Genomic DNA, 19,641 nt, shown 5'->3' with positions numbered 1-19,641 from the left:
AGGGCATAAGAAGATGAATACCATTCTTAATGAAGTTCAAGCAATTTGTAATCGACTAGGCCTCATAATATCTTCCTCTAAAACTAAGATATTAACAAGCAAACGACATCCCCCACCCATCTATTTGCAGGGTGAAATCATTAGCTACGTTAAAACTTACAGATATCTTGGTGTAGATGTACCCTTTAACAAATCCACTATACCACAACTAAACAAGAAATGTAAAGCTAGGCTAAATGCTCTCAAAGCTGTTGCTGGCTACAATCCCAACTATGGTGCAAATGTGAGAATCGTGAGAATGATGTACATAGCTTATGTTAGGTCCTTAATTGATTATGCTGCTCCCATGTTGATATTAGCTAGAGAAAGTTCTCTCCGACCCTTGGAGTTAATGCAAAATGAAGCTCTCAGGATTATTCTTGGCTGTCCCAGATCTACAAAAGTTCTTAACATGAGGAAGGAGCTTGGTATTTCTAGTATCAGTGATAGGATTGTTGAAATTAACACTGTACTCGGTATTAGAATGTTGAGAAACGAACCAGACACTGTCACAGTGAATCTTACCAAGTGTCTAGAGGTAAATACACACAGATCTAAATGGATTGTGAAAACGTGCAATTGCATTAAGTTTTATAACCTGCATGAACTGTATCACTGTAGGCAACAAGAGCATTTCACCCCTCCATGGAAGATGTGTTCATTTAATATCACATACCTACAAGTCCCTCCCAAGAAGCTCATTGCTAGTAATCCCTTCCTTAAATCTCTTGTTAGAGCAACTGCTCAAGAAGAAATTTCTCACCTAGCTGGTAGTAACAAGTTATCACAAGTTATATACACTGATGGATCTAAATAGGAGTCTTCTGGCAGGGCTGCATCTGCTCTTGTTGCCACCTCCCTAGTTAAGAACGATAATAAATTTGTTGAGTTAGGCATAAGAATTAACAACTGGGCGTCTACACTGCAAACTGAATTGTTTGCAATCCTAATGGCGCTGAAGCTAACCTATGACACTGAGCTTGACTCTATCATCATTACTGATTCTATGTCATCATTGAAGGCTCTTGGCTCATATAATGACTCCAACAACATGCTCATTGGGGAAGCCAGGTATAGATACTCAAAAATTAGGGACAAAGGAATTAATGTACAATTGCTATGGATCCCATCACACATTGGATTACTCCTTCATGATAAAGTTGATATGTTAGCCAAGAAGAGTATCGAGAAGGAGAATGTAGAATATAACTTTGGTATAACTGTGTCTAGCATTAGGAATAATATTAGGAGAGAAGTAAATAATGAAAATGATTGTTATAGGAATGCAGTTAGAAGCCTGAGTAGATCTATAACCCACTATGATAACATGAACGTAGATAAGTATGTTTATGGAGCAACTTGCAATGTGAACAGACTGACTGATGTTGTAGTGGCCAGGCTTAGGCTTGGTTACAAGTACTTCTGGCAGTTTGGGAGACACACAGATGATGATCAAACTAAATGTAAATTATGTGATCAGGCATATGGTCACTCTCTTGAACACTATGTGCTTAATTGTCCACTCATTGAGGAATACAGAGACAGACAGTATAATAACCTATGTGACATGTCAAGATATCTTATTAATGAAAATAAGATACCAGATATACTAAGCAAATTTCCTAAATTTGCTTGTAACAGATAAGTGAACTATAGATATGTAGATATAAATCCATATGTATTCCTGTTAACCCTTTGGGGCCTAGTTCCTAGGCCTTTTGTGTATCCATATGCTCTCGCGCTACCGTCCACAGGATGGATATGGGGTGCACAATAAACTAGCCACTTCGGTGGCAAAATCTAAAATCTCTGTCCTGGGAGACAGTAATGGTGAAACTAGAGGTGCTGTCCTGGGACACAGTAATGGTGAAGCTGGAGGTGCTGTCCTGGGAGACAGTAATGGTGAAGCTGGAGGTGCTGTCCTGGGAGACAGTAATGGTGAAGCTAGAGGTGCTGTCCTGGGAGACAGTAATGGTGAAGCTGGAGGTGCTGTCCTGGGAGACAGTAATGGTGAAGCTGGAGGTGCTGTCCTGGGAGACAGTAATGGTGAAGCTGGAGATTTTGTCCAGGTAGTCGGGAATTATACGCAGGAAGGAATACATATAAATGACCTCATAGGGGACAGGAGCCGTAGTGGGGAAACAAGTGTAGTCAAAGATAAGATAAAACCAATATTGCAAACTAGAAATACCACAGGAAATAGAAAACAAGAGGACTCCACTAGCAATAGTGAGGATATATTACCAAAAACAACTGGTGGGAGCTCCATTGTTGGTGCTAGGGAGGATAGGAATAAGACAGGGAAACATGCACCAACAGGGAATACAGTCACAGAAACCCAAGGCAAACGGAAACCAAGCCTGTGCACATACTGTGCACTTGGTATCTGCAGACATGGGAAATCTGGAAAAACAGACGGGACGTGCAACTATGACCACCCTAGAAAATGCCGTGCCCATATGACAACAGGAAAATGCAAACTCCCTTCCTGTAAGCTTTTTCACCCTGAACTGTGTACCTCTTCAGTACAGGAAAGACTGTGCTATAACTTAAATTGCCAGGCACACCATCTAAAGGGGACAAAAAGATACAAAACATCCAGGAGGAGGCCTGGTCACAGACCGGGCCGCGGGGGCGTTGACCCCCGGAACTCTCTCCAGGTAAACTCTAGGTAAACAGTCGATGGCCTCCACTCCAAACCAACAGATACAGATACTAATGCCGGAAAAAAAATATCCCCCCAGTACCAACAATACCACCAGTCCGATGACATTCTTTGCAAATATACAGGGTCTAAAGCCAGCAACAAACAACAAAATACCTTTCATCCGTGGACTGCTTGCAGAGGCAAAGGCAATGTTCACGGCTTTCACTGAGACCCACATAAAGGATCACTTGGACAACGAAATATGGATCCCAGGTTACAACCTATACAGATGTGACAGAGTGAACAGGCAAAAGGGGGGGGTTGGCCTGTACATTGCAGAGTCACTTGTTTGCACAGAACTGCTTAATGCCTCAAATGATGTAGTGGAAGTTTTAGCAGTAAAGGTCGAGAACCAAAACCTAGTCATTGTGGTAGTCTACAAGCCTCCGGATGCAACATCCCAGCAATTCCAGGAACAGCTGTTAAAAATTGACCACTGTCTGGAAAATCTTCCAGCTCCTGCACCCAACATCTTGCTCCTGGAGGATTTCAACTTAAGGCACCTAAAATGTAGGAATATAGCAAATAATATTGTTGCAGTAATAACACCAGGAGGCAGCTCTGATGAAAACTCACACTCACACGAGCTTTTAAATCTCTGCACAAAATTCAATTTAAACCAGCAAATAATAGAGCCTACTAGACTGGAGAATACACTAGACCTCATCTTCACTAACAATGATGATCTGATAAGAAATGTCACCATATAAAAAACAATATACTCAGATCACAAAATAATTGAGGTTCAGACATGTATGCGCAGAGCCCCAGACCGACATAATGAGACTAGTCACGAGGGAGCATTCACCAAATTCAACTTCAGTAACAAAAACATAAAGTGGGACCAAGTAAACCAAGTCCTAACCGATATAAGCTGGGAAGATATACTAAGCAACACAGACCCCAACTTATGCCTAGAACAGATTAACTTGGTGGCACTCGATGTATGCACAAGGCTTATTCCTCTAAGAAAAAGGAGGAGTAGATGTAAAATAGAAAGAGACAGGCGCTCCCTTTACAGGTGACGGAAAAGAATAACAGAACGGCTAAAAGAGGTCAATATATCTGAAATGCGTACGGAGACACTGGTCAGAGAAATAGCAAGCATCGAACTTAAGCTAAAGGAATCTTATAGGAGTCTGGAATCGCGGGAAGAACTAAAAGCCATAAATGAAATCGAAAGAAACCCAAAGTATTTCTTCTCCTATGCCAAATCAAAGTCGAGAACAACGTCCAGTATTGGGCCCTTACTTAAACAAGATGGGTCCTACACAGATGACAGCAAGGAAATGAGTGAGCTACTCAAGTCCCAATATGACTCAGTTTTTAGCAAGCCGCTAACCAGACTGAGAGTCGAAGATCAAAATGAATTTTTTATGAGAGAGCCACAAAATTTGATTAACACAAGCCTATCTGATGTTATCCTGACGCCAAATGACTTTGAACAGGCGATAAATTACATGCCCATGCACTCTGCCCCAGGGCCAGACTCATGGAACTCCGTGTTCATCAAGAACTGCAAGAAGCCCCTATCACGAGCCTTTTCCATCCTATGGAGGAGTATAGACACGGGGGTCGTCCCACAGTTGCTAAAAACAACAGACATAGCCCCACTCCACAAAGGGGGCAGTAAAGCAACAGCAAAGAACATTGAAAATTGGGTTGGGCAAATGTTTTGTTAGTGGGATGAATTGTAAAGGACCTGCCTAGTATGGGCCAACAGGCCTGCTGCAGTGTTCCTCCTTTCTTATGTACTTATGTTCTTAGACCAATAGCACTAACATCCCATATCATAAAAATCTTTGAAAGGGTCCTAAGAAGCAAGATCACCACCCATCTAGAAACCCATCAGTTACACAACCCAGGGCAACATGGGTTTAGAACAGGTCGCTCCTGTCTGTCTCAACTATTGGATCACTACGACAAGGTCCTAAATGCACTAGAAGACAAAAAGAATGCAGATGTAATATATACAGACTTTGCAAAAGCCTTCGACAAGTGTGACCATGGCGTAATAGCGCACAAAATGCGTGCTAAAGGAATAACAGGAAAAGTCGGTCGATGGATCTATAATTTCCTCACTAACAGAACACAGAGAGTAGTCGTCAACAGAGTAAAGTCCGAGGCAGCTACGGTGAAAAGCTCTGTTCCACAAGGCACAGTACTCGCTCCCATCTTGTTCCTCATCCTCATATCCGACATAGACAAGGATGTCAGCCACAGCACCGTGTCTTCCTTTGCAGATGACACCCGAATCTGCATGACAGTGTCTTCCATTGCAGACACTGCAAGGCTCCAGGCGGACATCAACCAAATCTTTCAGTGGGCTGCAGAAAACAATATGAAGTTCAACGATGAGAAATTTCAATTACTCAGATATGGTAAACACGAGGAAATTAAATCTTCATCAGAGTACAAAACAAATTCTGGCCACAAAATAGAGCGAAACACCATCGTCAAAGACCTGGGAGTGATCATGTAGGAGGACCTCACCTTCAAGGACCATAACATTGTATCAATCGCATCTGCTAGAAAAATGACAGGATGGATAATGAGAACCTTCAAAACTAGGGAGGCCAAGCCCATGATGACACTCTTCAGGTCACTTGTTCTATCTAGGCTGGAATATTGCTGCACACTAACAGCACCTTTCAAGGCAGGTGAAATTGCCGACCTAGAAAAAGTACAGAGAACTTTCACGGCGTGCATAACGGAGATAAAACACCTCAATTACTGGGAGCGCTTGAGGTTCCTAAACCTGTATTCCCTGGAACGCAGGAGGGAGAGATACATGATTATATACACCTGGAAAATCCTAGAGGGACTAGTACCGAACTTGCACACGAAAATCACTCACTACGAAAGCAAAAGACTTGGCAGACGATGCAACATCCCCCCAATGAAAAGCAGGGGTGTCACTAGCACGTTAAGAGACCATACAATAAGTGTCAGGGGCCCGAGACTGTTCAACTGCCTCCCAGCATACATAAGGGGGATTAACAACAGACCCCTGGCAGTCTTCAAGCTGGCACTGGACAAGCACCTAAAGTCGGTTCCTGACCAGCCGGGCTGTGGCTCGTACGTTGGTTTGCGTGCAGCCAGCAGCAACAGCCTGGTTGATCAGGCTCTGATCCACCTGGAGGCCTGGTCACAGACCGGGCCGCGGGGGCGTTGACCCCCGGAACTCTCTCCAGGTAAACTCCAGGTAAGCCTCCACTCTAAATACTTCCTGAAATCTCATCATGTGTGTGTGTGTGTGTGTGTGTGTGTGTGTGTGTGTGTACTCACCTATTTGTGGTTGCAGGGGTCGAGTCCTAGTTCCTGTGTGCGTGTGTGTGTGTGTGTATGAGTGTGTGTGTGTGTATGAGTGTGTGTGCGTGTGTCTGAGTGTGTGCGTGTGTGTGTGAGTGTGTGCGTGTGTGTGTGCGTGTGTGTGTGCGTGTGTGTGTGTGTGTGTGTGTGTGTGTGCGTGGGTGTGTGCGTGTGTGTGTGTGTGTGTGTGTGTGTGTGTGTGTGTGTGCGTGTGCGTGTGCGTGTGTGTGTGCCTAATAAGGCGAACTTGCCAATAGGCCGAGCTCCCTTAAAAATTAGACTCTTCCCGAAAAATTTCTTTTACAAAATGACCGACAATTTATTTTCATTAACAATGATATATGATATAAAGATTTTTATTTTTGGACCAAACCTAATTTAGAAACCTCACCTACCCTAACTTAAACTAACATATTTTTTAGCTCAATTATGCTGTATATACCTGGAGAGGGTTTCGGGGGTCAACGCCCCCGTAGCCCGGTTTGAGACCAGGCCTCGTGAATCAGGGTCTGATCAACCAGGCTGTTACTGCTGGCCGCACGTAAGTTGACGTACGAACCACAGCCCGGCTGGTTAGGTACTGACTTTAAGTGCCATATATTTAATATTACTTAAAATAAATGATATACATTTTTTTCGTTATGTTCAGAGTGATTCTCGCAGAATGATAAAAACAGATCTTCACTCTTCTTAATTGACAGAGGACATCCCTTGCCGGATACGTCAAACTCATCTGTTCAGCTTATAGGATGGGGTCCACCTCTGGTGTAAATTGTGTGTGTATATATATATATATATATATATATATATATATATATATATATATATATATATATATATATATATATATATATATATATATATATATGTATATAACAACAGTGCGACTAGCCAAGGAGTCAAACCCATGCTGCTTTGGCCCGCCTCATGGTGAGCGAAAACACATGACGCTCTAGTCTACGAGACCACACAAGAGGATTTTGTGGTCCCGTGGACTAGCGCGTCACGTGTTTTCGCCCACCATGAGGCGGGCCAAAGCAGCATGGGTTCGACTCCTTGGCTAGTCGCAGTGTTGTTATTGATCAATACCACAAAGATTAACAATCCTGCCAGTGCAAAACATTTATCTGGCTTCCTTACCAAATTTTTGCAGGGGTATTCCGTCTGGTTGAGATATTTGAAGAAAACTGTGATATTTGGTAATGGTTCTATATTGCAGCTGTTAACAGCTGCTCGTGCCCAGGCCACCATATCACCTGCTCGGAATTCACATACATGCTGTGTTAGTAAACGTTAGTCGATTAACCTCATAAATATTGTATTATATGATAATAAACATTACATAAACTAATATGCTACTGTTCTCACAGGTGAACACTCCCAGAGTGAACACCCTCACTAACTCAAACACACTAGCGTTATTATTGTAGTCTTGCTACTATTGCTATTATTATTATTATTATTATTATTATTATTATTATTATTATTATTATTATTATTATTAATTATTATTATTAATTGTTATTATTATTACTACCACCACTACTACTACTACTACTACTACTATTCAGAGGGCTAAGAAGGGGTTTGTTTATGTGATTTCAACATTTAAAGACGTTGGAGCAAAATAAGATGACTGCAAGGGTTTACAAATCTGGGGTGGAGAGAAGGGATTGATAAATCATTTAAGACACAGGTGTAGCACTAGGAATCCTTACTGACGAAACGTTCGCCTGTGCTGTTGGATTCATCAGTCAAATACAGAGATGAATCACACTCTTGGAGATATCAGCGCTGATGGAAGATGAGACAGACGAAATAGACAGGTAGATGTAATCAGTCCATCACCCTAGGTGCAATATGATCAGTCTGCCAAACTAAAGCAGAAGCAGTTGTCCAGAGGGTTATATAGAGAAAGGCGAGATGTAGCAACTAGGAATTGAGGTTACATGTAAGTTGGACTCACTAGTGGTAGTACGTTATGGTAAACAGTTGTTAGCAAGAGTTGATCAACACATCACCTGTGTACGAATGGTATATAATACCGACAAGATGAGAGTAAGACACATGTGCAACATCTGGGTATCTTTATTGTAGACGTTTCGCCATCCAGTGGCTTTATCAATACAAATTCTAGGACATAACTTGAAGACAATAGAACTATGTACAGAAGATGAGGTAATCAGTCCCTCAACCTAGGAGTAGGTGCGAACAGCACCATAGTCGTGGAGATTCTGAAGCAGAAGAAAGAATCCTGGCGCTTATATAGTAACGTCAGGTGTAGCAGACGAGGGCATATTCACTGGTAGGCGGGATTCCCCAGTGGAAGTAGGTCCTTCCCAAAGAGATGGGTTAGTTGTAGTAGTAGTTGTCGAAGTCGTGAAGGTTATGTACATGTCCTCAGAATTAAGATTCCATGATGTTGCAGTGTCTGACAAGTTGTGTACGAATGGTATATAATACCGACACGTGAAACGTCTACAATAAAGATACCCAGATGTTGCACATGTGTCTTACTCTCATCTTGTCGGTATTATATACCATTCGTACACAACTTGTCAGACACTGCAACATCATGGAATCTTAATTCTGAGGACATGTACATAACCTTCACGACTTCGACAACTACTACTACAACTAACCCATCTCTTTGGGAAGGACCTACTTCCACTGGGGAATCCCGCCTACCAGTGAATATGCCCTCGTCTGCTACACCTGACGTTACTATATAAGCGCCAGGATTCTTTCTTCTGCTTCAGAATCTCCACGACTATGGTGCTGTTCGCACCTACTCCTAGGTTGAGGGACTGATTACCTCATCTTCTGTACATAGTTCTATTGTCTTCAAGTTATGTCCTAGAATTTGTATTGATAAAGCCACTGGATGGCGAAACGTCTACAATAAAGATACCCAGATGTTGCACATGTGTCTTACACACATCACCTGTACCAAGTTATCATAGTGTTGCAGTTGCAGACAAGTATCACATTATAAATTGTATACAATACTGGGGACGGAGCACGGGTCATTCCCCAATGGTTGGAGGGAGGGGTAAATGAGGTTTTTAGTGCTAGAGGCTTGGGCGTCCAACAGGCTTGTGTGAGGGCGTTAGACAGGAGTGGGGACAATTAGTTTTATGATTTGACGTGCTGTTGGAGTGTGAGCAAGGTAATATTTATGAAGGGATGCAGGGAAACCGGTTAGCCAGAATTTAGCCCTGGAGGTGGGAAGTAGAGTGCCTGCACTCTGAAGGACGGGTGGGGATGGTGCAGTTCGGAGAGTCATCTGATTTGTGGTGTCAGTACGCTCCGGACAAGACAGTGTTTAAATAAGTGACGGTAAAAGTGTTTCTTCCTTAATGGGTCACCCAGCGATGCTAGAATGTTAGCAGGAGCAGTTATCTGAATATTCCTCGTATATCGAATTTCAGCTCTGTTGCTGGCAACCTAGATGTATACTACACTAAGAACAGCCCCTCCTAACATACACGTTCCACCACCTTTATCTTGAATCTTCACGTGATTTAGCTTGTTGTCCTGGTGTGTAGAAGGCTCAACAGTGTACCAATTCGAAGATTTTTTCAGAAAGCATATCTATGATTTGTTTGTATCAGCGGCACCAATTGTGATCCAATTGTCTCTTCCCACAGCCTCAGAAGCATTCATGGTACATCTACAATTATACTCCTCAAACCCACATAGTCCATAAACTCAAGATAAGCAGTAAGTGTTTATGAGGTTCTCTTATTATTTTGGCACCTTTCCAATACAGTATGTATGCGAGCTATGCAAAATGTATTGGCAATATCTCTTATAAGTACATTTGGGTTCACGGTCTCTTGGTGTCGAGACATCATCTATACAAAGCCTCTCGCAGCCTCAGCATGGGATAGAGTAAACGTTCGTTGACTTGTGCTGTTTTTTGTGGCTTACTGCTGCTCAGATACTTCTTGGTAGTGGAGACATTGATCTTACTACTGAATGTTAAATTCCCATTATTAGAAATTAAATAATTTTTGACTGGTGGTTTACATTTGAAACACAGACCGTGTTGTCCGTGGCCTGGTGGCAAAAGCTCTCGTTTCACACGCTGAGGGTCCATGGTTTGATTCCCAGCAAGGGTGGAAACAATGGGCGTGTTTCCTTACACCTGTTGTCTATGTTCACCCATCAGTACAATAGGTACCTGGGTGTTAGTGGACTGGTGTGAGTCGCATCCTGGGACAAAACTGACCTAATTTGCCCGAAATGCTCTGCATAACAAGCGGCTTTCTATAGAGGAGTGTGTTATTGATGTCAGCTATGGTCTGTATACCTTGTACATGTACTTATAGAAATAAAGTATTTATTATTATTATTATTACTATTATTATTATTAATTATTATTATTATTAAAAATACAGCCAAGATGATGAAAGACTCCAAACATTTATTACCAGAAAACGTAAATTCTGAATGGCAGCAATTTATCAGGTATTCATCCTGGTTCACCCTGAACCAGGATGAACACCTGTTTGTACACACCTCATGAGCTGTAAAAAAAAATAGCACCAGGAAAAGGCCGGATCCAATATATTTTTCTCAAAAATTAATATTTCTTTATATTAATAAACGTTTTTAATATTTTGAATCACAACTAATTTAGACAAAATAACTTTCCTCCAATTAACGTAAAATAGTGTATTTTATTTTAATACAAACTGTGTGGGTCCTAAATTTAATTAACTTAATATAACGTTAAATAAATGCATTAAGTTTCGTGGATGTTAAGAAAAAAAATTTCAGTTAGTGAATGTGACTGATCTGACTAAGTAAAGGCATTAGCTTAAGCCGGTGGGAGAATTGGACCTGCCTCGCATGGGACAGTAGGCCTGCAAAATAATACTTGTTGAATAAGTTTAATTTAAAAAGCACGACATAAACACTGAGTGATTTGTTTGATCCTCGTGTGAGAGAAAGATATTTATCTTTAGTTAGGTTAGGTAAGGTTCGTCAGGAAACAGGAGAAATGTTTCCTGACGCGGGTCTTAGTCAGATGATGACCCGCCTTTGGAGCTTTTGGTCATCTGACCGAGGCCTTCCGCTGGCTTACCGGTCCACCCCTTTAAAAATTATGGTCATTTATAACCAGTCTGTCTATATATATTATCTTTAGTGTTTAAGAGAATTGGTGCCTTACTGACCTTCGTGTCCTGGACAGACTAATATATTCAAACATAACTTTGGTATGATGGTAATAATGTACAGAGTAAAAGGTGTGTGTGTGTATTTACTTCAACATACATCAACAAATTTACTAATTTCTCAGTTCAATTCCTAGTTTGTTGGTATATTTTATTTAATGGTTTAATGAGAGCTGCACCACTCCACGTCGGGGTTAAAATACGCTCTAGACTAGGAGAGAAATACTTGGAAGTCTGGAAAACACTGATCATTCTGGATGCTTGTGATGCTCTATGTTTTATAAACCTATGTAGGTCTAGCATGTGTGTGTGTGTGTGTGTGTGTGTGTGTGTGTGTGTGTGTGTGTGTGTGTGTGTGTGTGTGTGTGTGTGTGTGTGTGTGTGTGTGTATGTGTGTGTGTATGTGTGTGTGTGTACTCACCTAGTTGTACTCACCTAGTTGAGGTTGCGGGGATCGAGTCCGAGCTCCTGGCCCCGCCTCTTCACTGGTCGCTACTAGGTCACTCTCCCTGAGCCGTGAGCTTTATCATACCTCTGCTTAAAGCTATGTATGGATCCTGCCTCCACTACATCACTTCCCAAACTATTCCACTTACTGACTACTCTGTGGCTGAAGAAATACTTCCTAACATCCCTGTGATTCATCTGTGTCTTCAGCTTCCAACTGTGTCCCCTTGTTACTGTGTCCAATCTCTGGAACATCCTGTCTTTGTCCACCTTGTCAATTCCTCTCAGTATTTTGTATGTCGTTATCATGTCCCCCCTATCTCTCCTGTCCTCCAGTGTCGTCAGGTTGATTTCCCTTAACCTCTCCTCGTAGGACATACCTCTTAGCTCTGGGACTAGTCTTGTTGCAAACCTTTGCACTTTCTCTAGTTTCTTTACGTGCTTGGCTAGGTGTGGGTTCCAAACTGGTGCCGCATACTCCAATATGGGCCTAACGTACACGGTGTACAGGGTCCTGAATGATTCCTTATTAAGATGTCGGAATGCTGTTCTGAGGTTTGCTAGGCGCCCATATGCTGCAGCAGTTATTTGGTTGATGTGCGCTTCAGGAGATGTGCCTGGTTTTATACTCACCCCAAGATCTTTTTCCTTGAGTGAGGTTTGTAGTCTCTGGCCCCCTAGACTGTACTCCGTCTGCGGTCTTCTTTGCCCTTCCCCAATCTTCATGACTTTGCACTTGGTGGGATTGAACTCCAGGAGCCAATTGCTGGACCAGGTCTGCAGCCTGTCCAGATCCCTTTGTAGTTCTGCCTGGTCTTCGATCGAGTGAATTCTTCTCATCAACTTCACGTCATCTGCAAACAGGGACACTTCAGAGTCTATTCCTTCCGTCATGTCGTTCACAAATACCAGAAACAGCACTGGTCCTAGGACTGACCCCTGTGGGACCCCGCTGGTCACAGGTGCCCACTCTGACACCTCGCCACGTACCATGACTCGCTGCTGTCTTCCTGACAAGTATTCCCTGATCGATTGTAGTGCCTTCCCTGTTATCCCTGCTTGGTCCTCCAGTTTTTGCACCAATCTCTTGTGTGGAACTGTGTCAAACGCCTTCTTGCAGTCCAAGAAAATGCAATCCACCCACCCCTCTCTCTCTTGTCTTACTGCTGTCACCATGTCATAGAACTCCAGTAGGTTTGTGACACAGGATTTCCTGTCCCTGAAACCATGTTGGCTGCTGTTGATGAGATCGTTCCTTTCTAGGTGTTCCACCACTCTTCTCCTGATAATCTTCTCCATGATTTTGCATACTATACATGTCAGTGACACTGGTCTGTAGTTTAATGCTTCATGTCTGTCTCCTTTTTTAAAGATTGGGACTACATTTGCTGTCTTCCATGCCTCAGGCAATCTCCCTGTTTCGATAGATGTATTGAAAATTGTTGTTAGGGGTACACATAGCGCCTCTGCTCCCTCTCTCAATACCCATTGGGAGATGTTATCTGGCCCCATTGCCTTTGAGGTATCTAGCTCACTCAGAAGCCTCTTCACTTCTTCCTCGGTTGTGTGCACTGTGTCCAGCACATGGTGGTGAGCCCCACCTCTCCGTCTTTCTGGAGCCCCTTCTGTCTCCTCTGTGAACACTTCTTTGAATCTCTTGTTGAGTTCCTCACATACTTCACGGTCATTTCTTGTTGTCTCTCCTCCTTCCTTCCTTAGCCTGATTACCTGGTCCTTGACTGTTGTTTTCCTCCTGATGTGGCTGTACAACAGTTTCGGGTCAGATTTGGCTTTCACTGCTATGTCATTTTCATATTGTCTTTGGGCCTTCCTTCTTATCTGTGCATATTCGTTTCTGGCTCTACGACTGCTCTCCTTATTCTCCTGGGTCCTTTGCCTTCTATATTTCTTCCATTCCCTAGCACACTTGGTTTTTGCCTCCCTGCACCTTTGGGTAAACCATGGGCTGATCCTAGCTTTTTCATTATTCCTGTTACCCTTGGGTACAAACCTCTCCTCAGCCTCCTTGCATTTTGTTGCTACATATTCCATCATCTCATTAACTGGCTTCCCTGCCAGTTCTCTGTCCCACTGAACCCCGTTCAGGAAGTTCCTCATTCCTATGTAGTCCCCTTTCTTGTAGTTTGGCTTCATTCGTCCTGGCCTTCCTGCTTCTCCCTCCACTTGTAGCTCTACTGTGTATTCGAAGCTTAAAACCACATGGTCACTGGCCCCAAGGGGTCTTTCATATGTGATGTCCTCGATATCTGCACTACTCAAGGTGAATACTAAGTCCAGCCTTGCTGGTTCATCCTCTCCTCTCTCTCTTGTAGTGTCCCTTACGTGTTGGCACATGAAGTTTTCCAGTACCACCTCCATCATCTTAGCCCTCCATGTATCTTGGCCCCCATGTGGGTCCAAGTTCTCCCAATCGATCTCCTTGTGGTTAAAGTCACCCATGATCAGGAGCTTTGCCCTGCATGCATGAGCTCTTCTGGCCACTCTAGCCAGTGTGTCAACCATCGCTCTATTGCTCTCGTCATACTCTTGCCTTGGCCTCCTGCTGTTCTGCGGTGGGTTATACATCACTGCTATTACCACCTTGGGACCTCCAGAGTGAAGCGTTCCCGCTATGTAATCACTTTCTTCTCCGCTGTCTCCTCTCTCCAGCTCATCAAAATTCCAGCGATTTTTGATCAGCAATGCCACTCCTCCACCCCCTTCCCTGTTCCCTCTGTCTTTCCTCAGGATTTGGTATCCCGTTGGAAAGATGGCATCTGTTATCATACCTGTAAGCTTGGTTTCTGTGAGAGCTATGATGTCCGGTGATGCTTCTTTGACTCTTTCATGCCACTCCTCCTACTTATTTGTTATTCCATCAGCGTTTGTGTACCATACCTTCAGTTTCCTTTCCAACACTGTGGTTTGGGGGGCCTGTGAGGGTGGGAGACCTGGTGGCATACTGTGGGATTCTATAGCTCGGTGTTGGGTGGAGGCTGTGGGTATGGACTGTAGTGTGTTGGGATGCTGTGATAGGTTGTATGGTTCTGAGAATAGTTGTGTGTGTGCTTGCCCTTGCTGTTCTGTTCTGCTCTGACTGACCTCTGCTGGTTCCATCCTTGTCTCTTTTCCTAGCTCCTTTCGCTTTTTTGTCCTCTCCCTCAGCTGCTGTCGTTCTGATTTTGTTCTGTCTCTGTCTAGGAACACCCTCTTGTACTCTTCCGAGTATTTCAATCGTGGTTTCTCTTGGAGGATCCTGTTCCGCACTGTTTCCGTCCTGAGAATCAGCTTGATTGGTTGGTTTCTCCCCTTCGAGTACCCCCCTATTCTCTGAAAATTTACAATCTCGTCCATCTCTTCACCTATTTCCGTGATGATTTTCTCAATCTCCTTTCTTTCTTCCTGCTGCCTTTCAGTGTGTGTCCTTTCCTCTCTCTCCTGAAGCCCATGGATAAACACTGATTTTGCCCTTTCCTCCTCCCATTGCCTCACCCTCTGTGAGTCTGGATCCTGCCTGTATGTGGTCAGTTTCTCCCTTGATTTTTCCAGTGGCTCTTGATAGCATGGTTGTGCCTTAGCATTCGACCTATCACCCTCTCCATCTGCAACCAGCTGTTCTTCCCTTTCACTCCTTGGTCCTCCTTGGCAGGCTGATATGACCTTAGCATAATTCATAATTCCTTCCTTCCTGTTCGGCCTCGCAGCTTCACATGCTGTGTCTTCTCTGGTCACTGCCCCTGTAACTCGCTTCAGCCTATTTATCAAAACTTCTAGGACCCTTATCTTGGCTACTGCAGTTTCGACTTGTGCCTCCCAATTCTTTGTCTCCTTCTCCAATCTCTTTTCCAATTTCACAGAGAGCTCTTTCTCCATTTTTTCAAAAAGCTCTCCTAATTTTCTCTCCCACTCTTGTTCCATCCTTTTCCACTGCTCCTCCATCCACTCCTCCCTACCAGAACCATTCTCATCTGATCCTTGGTTCCTGCGAGTCCCCACCATTTTTTTTTTTTTGTGAGAGAAGAGAGAAGGGAAAGGTAGAAGGAGAGAGAGAGGGGAAGAGTGAGAAGGGAAAGGGGGAGAGAGAGTGTGAGAGGGGGAAAGAGAGAGAAGGGAAGGGAAGGAGAGGGGGAGAGTGAGAAGGGAAAAATGGAGAAGAGATGGAGAGAGAGAGAGAGAGAGAGAGAGAGAGAGAGAGAGAGAGAGAGAGAGAGAGAGAGAAGGGAAGGTAGAGAGAGGGGGATAGTGAGAAGGAAAAAGGGGAAGAGAGAGTGAGAGTGAGAGAGAGAGAGGGGGAGAGAGAGTGAAGGGAAGGGTATGAGAGGGGGAGAGTTAGAAGGGAAAATGGGGAAGAGAGAGAGCAAGAGAGAGAGAGAGGGAGAGAGGGAGAGAGGGAGAGAGATGGAGAGAGGGAGAGAGGGAGAGAGAGCGAGAGAGAGAGGGGGAGAGAGAGTGAAGGGAAGGGTAGGAGAGGGGGAGAGTTAGAAGGGAAAATGGGGAAGAGAGAGAGCAAGAGAGAGAGGGAGGGAGAGAGAGATGGAGGGAGAGAGGGAGAGTGAGAGAAGGCAAAGAGAGGGGGAGAGAGGGGGAGAAGGGGGAAAGACGGGGGAGATGGAAGAGCGAGAGGGGAGAGAGAGGCTAGGGGGAGAGGGAGGGGAGGAGGGGAGAGAGATGGGGAAAGGGAGAGGGGAGAGATAATGGGAGGGGAGAGATGTTAGAGGGGGAGAGATGTTAGAGGGGAGAGATGGGAGAGGGAAGAGAGGAAGAGAGAAGGAGCGAGGTTCAGATGGTCAGTTCACAGGACGGTGTGAAATCCTGTGTATGTGTGTGTTTGCGTGTGTACTACAGCTTACAAGTGCTTGTTCCTGTGTGTGTGTGTGTGTGTGTGTGTGTGTGTGTGTGTGTGTGTGTGTGTGTGTGTGTGTGTGTGTATGTGTGTGTGTATGTGTGTGTGTGTGTGTGTGTGTGTATGTGTGTGTGTATGTATGTGTATGTGTATGTGTGTGTGTGTGTGTGTGTGTGTGTGTGTGTGTGTGTGTGTGTGTGTGTGTGTGTGTGTGTGTGTGTGTGTGTGCCCCCACTTCTAAGTATTTATACTGCTAATAAATACCAGTGTGTGTGTGTGTGTGTATGTGTGTGTGTGTGTGTATGTGTGTGTGTGTGTGTGTGTGTGTGTGTATGTGTATGTGTGTGTGCCCCCACTTCTAAGTATTCATACTGCTAATAAATACCGGTAGATACCAGTAATTCTAAGCTTACCAATACTTGTAACACTTGTCGATTCTACTTCTAAAATTCAGAAAGTAGCTAGGCTGTAAAATTTAGCTTGTCTCAGCTTAAGTGTCTGACGTTATCCCTCACTACCGCTTTACTCCTTGCACTCACCTCTATGCTATTTCTACTCTAATTCTGGTAATGGCTTGTAGGAGTGAGTGACCAGTATCTAACAGTGATGCAGGACCAGACTCAATCTTGCAAAATGCAACCTCAACAGGTGAAATACTTGCGCTGACAGCGGTGTGATGACAAGTTGCCAGAAGCTGATGACGTAGTCGTCGTACATAGGCCTTCTCTCACTATTTTGTAACTCCTTCACCCGTGATGTTTATAACCATATATGCTCATGCATCCCGCGTTCCTCAAGTGATTTCACTTTTCACTTATTACAGAATACACTTCACATTCGGTGTTACACTTTATATGTATAATGGCATACAGCTGTTGTGACGTCACTGCTTCAGTAGGCCTACTGCCACCTTCCCTTGTTGTATATTTTATTTTTTTTCTTTCTCCTTTTGCTTATTAACTTTTTCACTCTCACATTGCGGTGCCCCACATTTCACTTGTTAACCAAACGCTGGTAATTCTTGATCACCCGTTTCCACACTCACTTTGATCTTTTTAAGTTTGTATCTGTGTGGCAACAGTGCCTAGTAGATCCACAACGGTTTGGCACTTTAAAAGAAAATACTGAATTCAGGTTTCCCCTCGAATTTTTTCAACTGATAACTATAGTTATCACTCGCAGGTTTGTTCACTGACTTTGTCACTACCACTGATTACTGCAAGCGGTTGTTGCACGCCTCAAAAACACGAAGGTTCTCGGAGCCTTGTGTACCCACGTCTGCACCCACCATGTATGTATGTGTGTGTGTGTGTGTGTGTGTGTGTGTACTTACCTATTTGTGGTTGCAGGGGTCTCGAGACAGCTCCTGGCCCCGCCTCTTCACTAGTCGCTACTAGGTCCTCTCTCTCCCTGCTCCATGAGCTTTATCATACCTCGTCTTAAAACTATGTATGGTTCTGCCTCCATTACAACGCTTACCAGACTATTCCACTTCCTGACAACTCTATGACTAAAGAAATACTTCCTAACATCTCTTAGACTCACCTGAATCTTCAACTTCCAATTGTGACCCCTTGTTTCTGTGTCCCATCTCTGGAACATCCTGTCTCTGTCTATCAATTCCTCGCAGTATTTTGTATGTCGTTATCATGCCTCCCCTAACCCTCCTGTCCTCCAGTGTCGTCAGGCCGATTTCCCTTAACATATCTTCGTAGGGCATTCCCCTTAGCTCTGGAACTAGCCTTGTTGCAAACCTTTGCACTCTCTAATTTCTTGACGTGCTTGACCAGGTATGGGTTCCAAACTGGCGCTGCACACTCCAGTATGGGCCTGACGTACACGGTGTACAGTGTCTTGAACGATTCCTTACTGAGGTATCGGAACACTATTCTCAGGTTTGCCAGGCGCCCACATGCTGCAGTAGTTATCTGGTTGATGTGCACCTCAGGAGACGTGCATGGTGTGTGTACTCACCTAATTGTGGTTACGGGGGTCGATACTCAGCTCCTATCCCCGCCTAACTCAGCTCCTGGCCCCGCCAGGAGTGTGTGTGTGTGTGTGTGTGTATTTACCTCTGCTGGAGGAAGTACTCAGCAAGCGCTCGTACAACACAAACGCGTTATCATCTTTCAAGAGCACCCTGAAAAAAAATATTCTCATTAGCAGTCAGTTCTCAACCTGTGGCAAGACAGTCCTGAAAACTGCAGGTTTTGCCTTTTTTAACAACGTTAAGTAGGTATTGTTCATATGCCAATTCTTTTTTTTTACCAAATCTAACCTAGTCGCCTAACATACCTTTACTAAAATTTAGGTAATATAAAATCCCAGAAAGACTTTAATAGGATGAAAAGGACATCACCAGAGGTATCGTAAGGGGTTCTTAAATGGAGATATCGAGGGTTTAAGGTAGACACACTTGTTGGATGGTAACATATATATTGTCAGACTGTGATGATGAATGTGGAGCCCAGCCTCTGCCTGTCTTCTCCTGTAGGTCTACGCCGACTGAGAGGGAGGCAGAGGTACGAGCCTACACATGCGCATCCCGTGACGTCACACAAAGTCACAGGCCTACAAGGGATCTCGTATCTAAAGCACATGGATGATACTAATATGCTATGCTATATAACACAGGGATCAGCAACTATGCTGACAGAGGTTTCCAGCACAGCCGGAGTTACTGTTATCTGGGAATTATTAACTGACATCTCAAGTTGGCCTATCCCATACTACAAAAATTAATTTTTTTTTTTTGAGGATATCTGCATCAGAAGACAGGGCAACATATATATATATATATATATATATATATATATATATATATATATATATATATATATATATATATATATATATATATATTTTCAACAAGTTGGTCGTCTCCATCCGAGGCAGGGTGACCCAAAAAAGAAAGAAAATCCCCAAAAAGAAAATACTTTCATTATCATTCAACACTTTCACCACACTCACACATTATCACTGCTTTTGCAGAGGAGCTCAGAATACAACAGTTTAGAAGCATATATGTATAAAGATACACAACATATCCCTCCAAACTACCAATATCCCAAACCCCTCCTTTAAAGTGCAGGCATTGTATATATATATAT

The 19,641-nt window shown here is 43.6% G+C and overlaps 1 protein-coding gene across 1 annotated transcript in view; it reads right to left on the bottom strand.

The window, feature by feature from the left end:
- LOC128700729 (probable methyltransferase-like protein 24) overlaps positions 1-19,641 on the bottom strand; it is a 44,796-nt gene that overhangs the window by 9,197 nt on the left and 15,958 nt on the right. Inside the window, exons 3-4 of the mRNA XM_053794093.2 lie at positions 18,604-18,671; positions 7,199-7,314 (exon numbers count right to left, since the gene is read on the bottom strand). Of these exons, the coding sequence (XP_053650068.2) occupies positions 7,199-7,314; positions 18,604-18,671 (184 nt within the window). The remainder of the gene's footprint in view (positions 1-7,198; positions 7,315-18,603; positions 18,672-19,641) is intronic.

This window comes from Cherax quadricarinatus, chromosome 56 (genome assembly GCF_038502225.1).
Source record: "Cherax quadricarinatus isolate ZL_2023a chromosome 56, ASM3850222v1, whole genome shotgun sequence".
Classification (NCBI taxonomy): domain Eukaryota; kingdom Metazoa; phylum Arthropoda; class Malacostraca; order Decapoda; family Parastacidae; genus Cherax; species Cherax quadricarinatus.
The sequence above is the reverse complement of the archived record's forward strand: the minus strand, read 5'-3'. Positions and strand labels throughout refer to the sequence as shown.